The sequence below is a fragment of the Castanea sativa genome, chromosome 5 (genome assembly GCF_040712315.1).
Source record: "Castanea sativa cultivar Marrone di Chiusa Pesio chromosome 5, ASM4071231v1".
Taxonomy (NCBI): domain Eukaryota; kingdom Viridiplantae; phylum Streptophyta; class Magnoliopsida; order Fagales; family Fagaceae; genus Castanea; species Castanea sativa.
In genome coordinates, this window is record NC_134017.1 from 50483231 (window position 1) to 50496487 (window position 13257).

At 37.9% G+C, this 13257-nt stretch overlaps 1 protein-coding gene across 1 annotated transcript; it reads right to left on the reverse strand.

The window, feature by feature from the left end:
* Positions 1-2301: 2301 nt before the first annotated feature.
* On the reverse strand, positions 2302-2682 carry LOC142635361 (uncharacterized). Its single transcript, XM_075809533.1, has one exon. The coding sequence runs from the start codon at positions 2680-2682 to the stop codon at positions 2302-2304; it is 381 nt and encodes a 126-aa protein (XP_075665648.1).
* Positions 2683-13257: the final 10575 nt, after the last annotated feature.

Here is a 13257-nt window from a genome sequence, read left to right on the forward strand (position 1 = left end):
AGGCTCTGTTTAACACTTAATAATATATTAATTTTCACGAGGTATGTGGCTCGAGGAGCCATGCATGACCAGGTTTCTGTTTGATACTTGTAAAAACAAACTGAAATGTTAATTTTCCTAAAGTAGAGGATTCGAGGACCCGACGTAACTAAGGTTCTGTTTAACACTTAATAATATATCAATTTTCACGAGGAATGTGGTCCAAGGAGCCATGCATGACCAGGTTTCTATTTGATCCTTATAAAAACGAATTGAAATGTTAATTTTCCCAAAGTAGAGGATCCGAGGACTCGACGTAACTAAAGTTCTGTTTAACACTTAATAATATATCAATTTTCACGAGGTATATGGTCTGAGGAGCCATGCATGACCAAATTTCTGTTTAATACTTGTAAAAACGAACTAAAATGTTAATTTCTCCAAAGTAGAGGATTCGAAGACCCGACGTAACTAAGGTTCTGTTTAACACTTAATAATATATCAATTTCCACGAGGTATGTGGTCCGAGGAGCCATGCATGACCAGGTTTTTGTTTGATACTTGTAAAAATGAACTAAAATGTTAATTTCCCAAAAGTAGAGGATCCAAGGACCTGACGTAACTAAGGTTCTGTTTAACATTTAATAATATATCAATTTCCACGAGGTATGTGGTCCGAGGAGCCACGCATGACCAGATTTCTGTTTAATACTTGTAAAAACGAACTAAAATGTTAATTTCCTAAAAGTAAAGGATCCGAGGACCCGGCGTAACTAAGGTTCTGCTTAACACTTAATAATATATCAATTTTTACGAGGTATGTGATCCGAGGAGCCATGCATGACCAGGTTTCTGTTTGATACTTGTAAAAACAAACTGAAATGTTAATTTTCCTAAAGTAGAGGGTTCGAGGACCCGACGTAACTAAGGTTCTGTTTAACACTTAATAATATATCAATTTTCACGAGGAATGTGGTCCGAGGAGCCATGCATGACCAGGTTTCTATTTGATCCTTATAAAAACGAACTGAAATGTTAATTTTCCCAAAGTAGAGGATCCGAGGACTCGACGTAACTAAAGTTCTGTTTAACACTTAATAATATATCAATTTTCACGAGGTATATGGTCCGAGGAGCCTTGCATGACCAAATTTCTGTTTGATACTTGTAAAAATGAACTAAAATGTTAATTTCCCCAAAGTAGAGGATTCGAAGACCTGACGTAACTAAGGTTCTGTTTAACACTTAATAATATATCAATTTCCACGAGGTATGTGGTCCGAGGAGCCATGCATGACCAGGTTTTTGTTTGATACTTGTAAAAATGAACTAAAATGTTAATTTCCCAAAAGTAGAGGATCCAAGGCCCAACGTAACTAAGGTTCTGTTTAACATTTAATAATATATCAATTTCCACGAGGTATGTGGTCCGAGGAGCCACGCATGACCAGATTTCTGTTTAATACTTGTAAAAACGAACTAAAATGTTAATTTCCTAAAAGTAAAGGATCCGAGGACCCGGCGTAACTAAGATTCTGTTTAACACTTAAGAATATATCAATTTCCACGAGGTATGTGGTCCGAGGAGCCATGCATGACCAGGTTTTTGTTTGATACTTGTAAAACGAACTGAAATGTTAATTTCCCCAAAGTAGAGGATCCGAGGACCCGACGTAACTAAGGTTCTGTTTAACACTTAATAATATATCAATTTTCACGAGGTATGTGGTCCGAGGAGCCATGCATGACCAGGTTTCTGTTTGATACTTGTAAAAATGAACTGAAATGTTAATTTCCCCAAAGTAGAGGATCCGAGGACCCGACGTAACTAAGGTTCTGTTTAACACTTAATAATATATCAATTTTCACGAGGTATGTGATCCGAGGAGCCATGCATGACCAAGTTTCTGTTTGATACTTGTAAAAACGAACTGAAATGTTAATTTCCCCAAAGTAGAGGATCCGAGGACCCGACGTAACTAAGGTTCTGTTTAACACTTGATAAGATATCAATTCCACGAGGTATGTGGTCCGAGGAATCATGCATGACCAAGTTTCTGTTTGATACTTGTAAAAACGAACTGAAATGTTAATTTCCCTAAAGTAGAGGATCCAAGGACCCGACGTAACTAAGATTCTGTTTAACACTTAATAATATATAAATTTCCACAAGGTATGTGATCCGAGGAGCCATGCATGACCAGGTTGCTGTTTGATACTTTGAATAATGAAGTGAAATAATGAATTTAAGCATAACACAAGAATAATAGAACAAAAACGGAAGAAATGCCTTTCGTTAATGGTAGTACCTTCATAAGTTATTTACATTCCATGGACGTGGTAAATTTTTTCGTCTAAGTTTGCTAGACGATATGCCCCTATACCCGCCACAAAAGTGATTCGGTATGGTCCTTCCCAGGTAGGCCCTTGCTTTCCCCATGCAGGGTTCTTGGCAGCACCCAAGACTTTCCTTATTACTAGGTCCTCAAGCGCTGGTGGCCTTAGCTTCATGTGAACATCATATCCACGTTTAAGCTTATGCTGATAATAAGCAAGCTGAACCATGGCATTCTCCCTCCGTTCCTCAACTAGGTCCAAGCTTTTCTCCAGTAAGCCATTGTTATTATCAGGGCTGAAAGAGCTTGTCCTTAACGACGGAAACCCAGTTTCCAAAGGGATCATGGCCTCGGCCCCATAAGTCATGGAGAAGGGCGTTTCTCCTGTGGATCTTCGTGGTGTAGTCCGATATGTCCACAGAACATGTGAAAATTCTTCTACCCATCTCCCCTTTGCATGATCCAACCTCCTCTTAAGTCCACTGACTATAACTTTGTTAACAGTCTCGGCCTGCCCATTTCCCTGAGGATAAGCTGGAGTGGAGTATCTATTCGTGATACCCAAGTTGCCACAATACTTTCTAAAAGCTTTACTATCAAAATGCAAACCATTATCTGAAACAAGTGTGTGAGGTATCCCAAACCTAGTGATAATGTTCTTCCAAACGAACTTCTTCGTATCTACGTCCCTAATGTTCGACAAAGGCTCAGCTTCAACCTACTTAGTAAAGTAATTAGTTCCTACGAGCAACCACCTTTTATTTCCCACAGCCTTTGGGAAAGGACCTACTATATCTAATCCCCATTGAGCAAACGACGAGGGACTAGACAAAGGATTAAGTACACCTCCAGGCTGATGGATGTTAGGAGCAAATCTCTGGCACTGGTCACATTTTCTCGCATAGTCTTGAGCCTCTCTTTGCATATTGGGCCACCAATATCCCTGGGTCAAAGCTGTATAGGCTAAGGACCTTCCTCCTGTATGACTTCCACAAATCCATTCATGCAATTCTTCCAAAAGTGTCTCCGTTGCTTCAGGGTGTACACACAGCAAGTATAGTCCGGAAAAGGAGCGTTTATACAGCTTTTGATCCTTGGACAACCAGAATTGAGGTGCCTTTTGAAGAAATTTATCTGGTTCAGACTTCTCCTTGGGCAGAACATCACTCTTAAGGAAAGAAACTATGGGGTCCATCCAACTAGGTCCGAACCTAACCTGATGAATATAGACGGCATCCACTGCTGTCCGAGTAGGTTTCAACAGGTCTTCGACAAGGATGATCCTAGGCAAGCCTTGAGCTGAGGATGTTGCCAGCGTGGCCAATGAATCAACATGCATGTTTCCACTCTTAGAAATGTGCGTCACGATAAAGGATTCAAACTTGGATTGTGAACATCTAACCTTGGTCAGATTTTCTTGCATTCTCGGATCTCTAGCCTCTATTGTCCCTATCACTTGGCCCACGACTAATTGAGAATCCGAGAACATTTGGACTGGCCTGCCCCCCCATTTTCTGGACCATATCCATCCCAACCAACACAGCTTCGTACTCAGCCTCATTATTAGTGGTCGAGAACCTCAATCTCAATAATTTCTCAAAAGTAATTCCTTCAGGGGATACCAAAACTAGTCCAACACCTGACCCTCTCTGATTCACCGCCCCATCAACATATACTTTCCAAACCAAGAGCTCCTTGCACGTGATCATGCCAACTAATTTTTCATCCATGTGCAACTTCTTTGTAATTTCTTCTAATGAAGGTTCAACGAATTCTGCCACCAAATCAACAAGGATCTGGCCCCTTATGGAGCTGCGAGGCATATATTTGATATCGAAAGCCTCCAGAATAGTTCCCCATTTTGTTATCCTCCTTGAATAATCAGCACTTCGCAATATCGACTTAAGAGGGAGTTAAGTCAAAATAACAACTGTGTGGGACTGGAAATAGTGAGGTAGTTTACGCGTAGCATTCACTACGGCCAGAGTCGCTTTCTCCAATGGTAAATAACGCACCTCAGCTTCATGCAAAGATTTGCTCGCGTAGTAAACTGGTCTTTGTACACCACTATCGTCCCGTATTAAAACCAAACTAACGGCATGGATGGCCACTGCTATATATGCGAACAATATTTCATCCAACTCTGGTCGAGACATGATGGGTGGTTGAGAGAGATACTCCTTGAGTTGTTGAAAAGCTAAGGCACACTCCTCGATCCATTCAAATCCTTTCCACTTATTCAGCAGCTAAAAGAAAGGTCTACATCTATTAGTTGATCGAGAAATAAACTTGTTGAGAGCGGCAGTCATTCCTGTTAATTTCTGAACTTCCTTTGGATTCCGGGGAGGTTGCAGGTTGTTAATTGCCCTGACTTGTGCCGGATTCACTTCTATTCCTCTATGAGTCACCATGTAATCGAGAAATTTACCAGAGCCTACGCCAAAAGAGCACTTAGAGGCATTTAGACGCAACTTGTACTTCCTCAAAGTCTGAAAAGTGTCATTCAAATCTTTCACATGTGTGAAAGTAACCTTGCTTTTCACCACCATGTCATCCACATATACCTCAATAGTCTTGCCTAGATGTGACTTGAACATTGTGGTCATCATCCTTTGATAGGTAGCCCCTACGTTTTTCAAACCAAATGGCATCACCTTGTAATGATAATTTCCCGTAGGAGTAATGAAAGCTATTTTCTCTTGATCATCTAGTGCCAAAGGTATTTGGTGATAGCCTTGGAACACATCCAAAAAACTCATCTGAGGATGTCCAACTGTAGCATCCACTTACTGATCTATGCGAGGCATTGGAAATGAATCCTTAGGATAAGTTTTGTTCAAATCTGTGAAGTCCACACACACTCTCCACCTTCCGTTTTTCTTCTTCACCACTACTGTGTGAGCTAACCATTCCGGATAAAAAATTTCTTTAATTGCCCCAGCCCTTTTGAGCTTGAGTACCTCTTCTTTGACAGCCTCGGCATGTTCTTTAGAGGAATGCCGAGGTGGTTGCCTCCTCGGGAAAAAGGTAGGATTGACGTTCAAATGAAGCTTGGATCAACCCCAGGGGCCTCATAGGGATCCCATGCAAATACGTCAATATTGTTTTTCAAAAACATAACCAGTTCCATCTTCTCTTGATGTGGTAGTTGAACTCCAACCTGAAAGAACCTTTCAGGATCATCATTAATAAGAAATCTTTCTAACTCCTCACATGTTGCCTCCTCTGTTGTCATCGCACCGAGCGCATCTAGAGACGTTAATTTCTATAAGTCTTCCGCAGCCGAGGCCGAGGACTCCGGTTTAGCCTGATGCAGTATTGCAGCCGATCTGCATTGCTTTGCTACTGACTGGCTTCCAAGAATTTCTTCGATCTGTCCCCCCGACGGGAACTTCACTTTGGCATGTAAGGTTGAGGAAACAGCACCTAGAGATGCAGCCAAGGCCTTACAACGATGGCCGTATATGGGGAATAAGCGTCAACCACAATGAAATCCACATCAACCGTTTCTGGACCTGACTGCACAGGCAAGTGAATTTGTCTCTTTGGTATGATGGCCTTCCCTTCAAAACTTATTAGTGGTGAATCATAAGCCGTAAGATCCTCTCGCTTTAAATTGAGCCCCTTAAACAAATCGGGGTACATAATATCAGTGCCACTACCCTGATCAACCATCACTCTCTTCACATCATAGCCCTCTATCCTCAGTGTAATCACTAAGGCATCATCATGTGGTTGAGTGGTTCCAACCTTATCTTCGTCCGAGAAGCCCAAGATAGGTGGACTATGCCCCTTAACCCTCTTCGGCCTTGAATTGGCCTCCTCGATGGGAATATGTGACACTGACATCACCCTAGTAGGACAGGAGCCTGTCCGACCAGGGGCAGCAAAAATAACATTAACCGTCCCCAAAGGTGGTCGGGATGAGTTGTTCCTCTTGTTATTCGAACCTGAATGACTTCCTTGTTCGTTGGGCTGATACAAATGTTGCTTCAATTTTACTTCACTAACCAACTACTCTAAATGGTTTCAAAGTGTCTGGCAGTTCTCGGTAGTATGACTTACATCTTGATGATATTGGCAAATAAGGTTCTAGTTTCGCTTCGTAGGATCCCCAGCCATCTTACTAGGCCACTTGAATTAGGGTTCCTTGCGGATGCTCTCCAGCAACTGATGTACCAATTCTCGAAATACGATGTTGACTACTTGTGGAGTGGCCGGACTAGACTGCCCAGAGAAATCTCTCCTCGGCTTGTTGTTATTGTACCTATCCGACCTGAAATCCCTCCTCTCGTGAGGGATAACCTTCGCCTTCCCCTTACCTTGTTGTTGATCTTCCTCAACTCTTTTGTACTCATCAATACGATCCATGAGCCGACGTACACTTCGTACGGGCTTTTTGGTCAGAGATTTCCGTATGTCGTGATTAGTCGGGAGCCCACCTTGAAAGTGTTAATCGTCACCTCATCAAAATCGTCGTCGATTTCATTAAACATTTCCTAGTATCTGTCAAAATACGTTTTCAAGGTCTCTCCCCCCTTCATGGCCATGGATAGCAATGAGTCCAATGGCCGAGGAACTCTACTGCACGTAATGAATTGATACGCAAATGCCCTAGTGAGTTCCATAAAAGAGTCAACAGAACCCGTCATCAGGCCGTTAAACCATCTCATAGCAACAGGTCCCAAGCTAGAGGGGAAGACTTTGTACATTAAGGTTTCGTTTTGAGAATGTACTGCCATCCTCTAATTGAAAATGGCTCACGTGTTCGATTGGGTCTGTCCGGCCATTATAGATGGTGAAAGTGGGCTGAGTAAATCGTCGTGGAAGCTTTCCCTTCTCGATCCTGCGTGAGAAAGGTGACTTGGAGATCTGGTGCAACGCCCTGCTCATAGCGTCGTTTCCTAAGCCCCTGGAGGAAGACTTCTTATGCCTACGACCCGGAAGATCGACTTTCTCATACGAGAAGGTTTCGCTAGGAGGAGTCCTAGACCTTGGCCTGTAACTACTCCCCTGAGAGCCCTCAGAAGAAGGATCAGAAAGAGATGGCGTCCGCCTCCGTCTCGCATGGCGTAACCTTTTCTTAAGGTGGTCAATCTCCTTTTGCATGGCCTTAGCATCATCCTCATGGAGGGCTTTGCTTCCACCATGCGAATGACTTCCATCGGGGTGCACCGTATGCACACTTCCCTCTCGATCCCTCTCACGTTCGAGGCGTTCGAAATGATCTTCACACTGGGACCCCTGAGATTTTGCATGATGCGGATCTGAGCCTGCCATAGTGTTCCAATTCCTTAAGCACTAGTTTCCCACAGACGGCGCCAATTGTAAGTGCACAATTTGTACTCGGTCCAATCACTAGATGGACTCAGACCCAATGAGCTTTATACAATGAAATTTGTAGAGTATGGGTTTGAAAACTAGGTTTATGAATATTGGACAAGTAGTAAACAGGCTAGATTGCCGCTATTTACGCAATTCATGGATAAAAATAACAGAAAAACTCTCCTTGGACGTTTGGTCGAGGATCACTTGTATTGCCTTTCTCTCCTTATAAAAGATTACAATTCAAGTTAAAATGTTCCATCCTCCTTCTCTCTTTATTTTCTTTCCTCTTATATCCATCTTCTTCTCCCTTTTTCTCTTCCACGTGTAGCGCAGATCTTCCAAATAGATATTTGTCACATCCATCACCTTCTTGAAGTCTTCAAACAATAGCTGGAAGGCTAAATTTTACTGTTTAGAGGTCATTTCTCCATTAATGCTGTCAAGGAGGTAGGTGCAGGGTCTTTAAGGAGGTAGGTGCAGGGTCTTTAATGCGGTAGTAGCAGCATTTTTCCCTTGATATTTCATATACGTTCTTTCTCTCTACAACAATATGGAACACATCTTTACCAGGCCTTCCAGAATTCTCTCCCCATACATTACAACACGTTAAGCAATCTTTACCTAACCTGGCCGAGGAGACGCCTCTCCTCGGATAACCTCACCAATCTTTCTAGCACGAGTTGACTTGTGGGCCTTGAAAGCTCTGCTCTGACAGGCTTGCACCACCAAATCAGGCCCAAGGCCTAAATGTATATTTTGACCATTTTACCCTCACAATTATTATTATTATTATTATTGGGTTTTTGTGCATAGGTTTATTTTTCTTTTGTATATTTGTTTGGTTAGTGAGAAAAACAAAAGTGAACAAATGAAAATTAAATCTAAGGTTGGATTTTTAAGTGTTAAGTTGCTTTAGTTTCTTAAACACAGAATCCATGTCCCATAATATTACTTTTATAGTTTCAAATTGCTAATAAGGTTTTAAAACCTGGATCGTTCATTGAACCGTAAAAAGGAGAGGTTCAAGGTTTTTGAAGTTGAACTGAGATCGAACCCGGGATCAAACCGTGATGACGTCATAATTAATTTAATAATTATTTTAAAAATATATAAAAATATTAAATTAATACAAATATAAAATTAACTAAAATAGTCAAATTAAATATTGAAATTTATCTTTCAAATGTATTTTTCACATCTAAAGCAAACATAAATATAGTATTTCTTCAAATATATTTATAATATACATTATTTATATGTTCGTAAATTTAATTATTTGGTAAAAGGTCATATAAGTTTTTTTTTTTTAGGGATCAACACAAATGCAAATTGCAAATTCATATCTAAGCCAATATGTCTTAGTCTAATTTCAGGCCAATAACATATGTATATAATATAAGACTAGTTAACTTTATAAAATTAAAAAAAAAAATCAATAAAATATACCGTATTAATATAGTAGTAGTAAATTAGAGACGTTGGATTCATGATAAAAATTAAAAACTGTTACCTGGTGGTGGTGGTTATAAAACCTATGAATAAAAAAGGTAAAACACTTACCAGCCTGTAATCCACATCTCCCAAGAGTTCCTGCCACACGTTTTTTCAACTTTACAACCCACATATTATATCAATTGACCTCCACACATTCTTATTCTTATCTTCCTCTTTCATTTTCAAAGTTTCAAATTTTCAGATCCAGCTCCTCCTTATCTCAGTTCAAACTCTCTATCTCAGTTTGAACTTTCAGGCTCTGAACCTTGTTTTGCAGCATCAAAAAATCTCTATTTTCAGTGACGGTGGTAACGTGGCTCCTTTTTTTCTTTCTCTCTCGATTTTTTTGAATTCAAAACATTTACTGGCCGATATCAATTTTTCGGTCAAAAGAAGGAGCCGTGTGAACCTCAAAAACTGGCCACGGTTCTTAGAACCGTACGGTCTGACCTTGGTTTGGATGGTTTCATGCGTTTTCTTCATACAGAAGTTCTCAAAGTTAAAAGAACTGAAATTGGGAAGGTTTACGGTTAACCGGGTCGGACCGTACGGTCTGGTCCGGTCCGGATTTGAAAACCTCAATCCCTTAACTCTATAATTTTAAGACAAACTGAAATAACAAGACCCTTACACTATTTTTCTTTATATTGTCTTTTGTAATTAGCAGATGCATTTTAATTGGTGTTTGTATTCCAATTTTGTTATTAATATTGTTATTTGAAGATTTTTCTTTTCCCAATACCTCAATAAGCAATAAATCCAACAATCATAATTGTTTCCATTGCAAGATTCCAAGTCATTCTCCATAAAATCACGACACATATGCCACAATTTTATATCATATAATTTCAGCAAAATAGTTCGTAGGTGTAATTGCGGAAGGGAGATGATGATAGATAAGAATTGTAGGTTCATAGTAGTTGAAATATGGAATTTAGAATTTCAGCAATATGATTTGAGTATTGGATCATACGGTGCATTTTTCGCTTACTTATCAAAAAGGATATAAGTGCAATTTCTAAAATTTAGAATAACAGTTTGTTATCATTTTTCTTTACAAAATGAAGACAACAGGAAATCGTTATAGATTATTTAGTTTTCATAGGTATATGTTTGCAGATGAGTTTGTTTGGTTTTATATTTCTGCCTAATTCATTTATCTCTGTGATTTTTCCACCAAGACGGTTTTTCTTTTTTTGGTGATTTTTATTGGCTTTACTTACACCAAGTGATGTTTGTATCCAATTTTGGGGGATTCTAGTATTTTACTCTTATTTTTAAAAAAATTTAGCAATATATCCCTGTTTTGAAATTATTTAGGTTTGTTCCCCTGTTCTGAAACTCGATTTTAATAAAATCGAGTTTCAATCAAAAACTCGATTGGTTTAAAATTGACTTATGCCAAATGAAACTTTAAAAAAAATTAAAAAAAAATTGCATGGAACTCGAGTTCATAGAGCTCGAGTTCAATACATGTAGCCTTGTTTAGCTAGACTTATAGAGGCGTTTTAAATGGAACTCAAGCTCTATGAACTCGAGTTCCATGCAAATTTTTTTTTTTTGAAAGTTTGATCACCTCATACCTCTATAGCTGCGTTCAGGTTGACCTATAGCGGTATTTTAAATGGAACTCGAGCTTCATGAACTCGAGTTCCATGCAATTTTTTTTTTTTAAAGTTTGATCGCCTTATACTCGATTTTCTACAGATCGAGTTTTACATTAAAACTTGATTTTGAAAAAATCGAGTTCCAAAATAGGGGCATGGACCTAAATAGTTTCAAAACAGGGACATATTGCTAAATTTTTTTAAAAATAAGGGCAAAATGCTAGAATCCCCTGCAATTTTGTTAATAAAATGGTTCGATAAATCCATATAGACATTTTAAGTGGAATTTCATAGTAGGTTCGTGTGATTGTGTTTGAAATTGTAATTTTAAGATGAATTTGCTTTGATTTTGACTACTCAAATTTATTTGTTCAAAAGAATTTTCCATAATGATACTTTTTGGGGTTAGTTTTATTACTTTTACAATTTTACATAAACTAAGTGATATTTGAATGCTGGTGGAATTTCATAGTTAGAACTTAGAAGCTATATGGGCATGGCCGCAGTGGCGACTCCATGACATATATTTAGGGGGTCAATTAGAAGATACATTTTGGGTAAAAAAAAGTGAGTCTTGCAGTCTATGTGATTTCTTTATTACAAAATTTTTCATAGTGCATACTAGCGACATAATAAAAGATGAGAAGTGTTACATCTACAATATTTTCACAACACTTTTCTAACAAATTTTAGGTTATACATTTTTATTAGTTCTAATTTAAACTCACTACTGAAAATACTTTTTTCCCCATCAGTAACAGCTAGTAACAATCAGCCACTTAAACTTTGTTGTGAGCATATTATGAACATAGCGTTTCTCATATAAGATAAACTATAAGTTCATTGCATATTGTTTATTAATATGATGAAGATACTAATTATTATTGTTAAAATTAATCTTGGAAATCATCTATTGTTTGTAAATACAATCAACATATGAATTATTGTTGTTAAGTGAACTCCAAGCGAGATATAAATACAATAAAATTTTCTGTACTAGTTCATTTTAAATTTGTTAAGATCTAAATGATTTTTTAAGATTTAAGATAAACAAATTTATACTTTTGTTGTTAGGTTTACTATTTTCCCCTCATATTTCAGATCAAATTGGTTTGTTATTGGGGTTTTTTTTTTTTTTTTTTGGGTTTAAAAAGACCAAGAAGTTGTCAACATGATCATATTCAAGTTCATTTCAGCTAGGCTTAAAAAAAATTAGGTCTAAGGGGTTCAAAATTTATTTTAGGAGGCTCAAATAAAAAAAATGAAAAAATTATATATAAATTTCTTTTTGGCCCAGCTCAGGGGGTTCATTTGAACCCCTTGATCTGTACCTAGAGCCACCCGTGCATGGCCGTAAGAATATGTTTGTTCTACTCTCTACCCCCTACAACACTTCCATATATAACATTGGTTACACATTTCTGGATTGAATTATGGATTGAAAAGAATTTTTTGTAAAGGTCGCCATCTTTGTACTCACCATTGGGCCCAAATACTGGAAAAAGTGCTTCTTATAGGACCTTTAATCCTCCCTTAATAGTTGTAGCTACTCTTGCGCATACCCGTTTGTGCCGCCATTAGATAGGAAAGAGGAAGCTGATGCAGCAAAAAGACTGTGATTGTTGTAGTTTAATTAATAAGTTGAGTGATATTGGTCCTTTTTCATGGCATTTGAAGATTTTTTTAGGTTGACTTGATCCTATTGCTAATTCCAAACTTTATACACATTCTTATTCAGTGATTGTATGCCTATCACTTCTTACAGCTTTTGAAGGATGGAAGGATGCAAACTATAATGGAAGGAAGAGACAATTCTATTGGGACAAATTTTTATCTCCAGTCACCTTACAAACAACAGAGGCTATGAGAATGCAATTTGTAAATCTAGCATTGGTTTTATAGACAAATTGAAGGGTGCTAATGTAAGCTTTTTAAGATTTTCAAATTATAAAGCATTTAATTTGTTAGAAGTTGGCATTATTTAAGGGAAGAAGTAAGAAACTAAAAGTTTTTGACTTTTTAAATCAAATTGTTTTCTTTAAAAAAGCTCGTGCTATTACTCAATCCATTAAATGTCATTATCTATGTTTTCATACTAAAAGTTTGTGTTTTGGTCAATTCATATTATTGGTGCAGAGTTTAATGAAATTTTTATAAAATCTCATATTTAATAGTTTTTTCGTGCATTGCAAGGATTAACGACTAGTTAATTATAGTATCAAATATTAATGCATTTACATATTAAATCTTTCCATCTTTATCTATTTATGTTTTTTTCTTTTCCTTTGGCAAAAATACTTGAGATCTATACATAACATCACCGCATATAACGCCTAATTAAAAGTTACGAATTGAGACTTGAGATCTATAACAAATTTGGCTATATTTATGAGCACTATATAATTTGTGGAAGTTTTTGTGTGATTGTGTATGAAAATTGAATGATAAGCGAGATTGGATGATGTGATTTGGCCTAACAACCTACGTCTATAGTGAGAAAGCCCTTAACAATT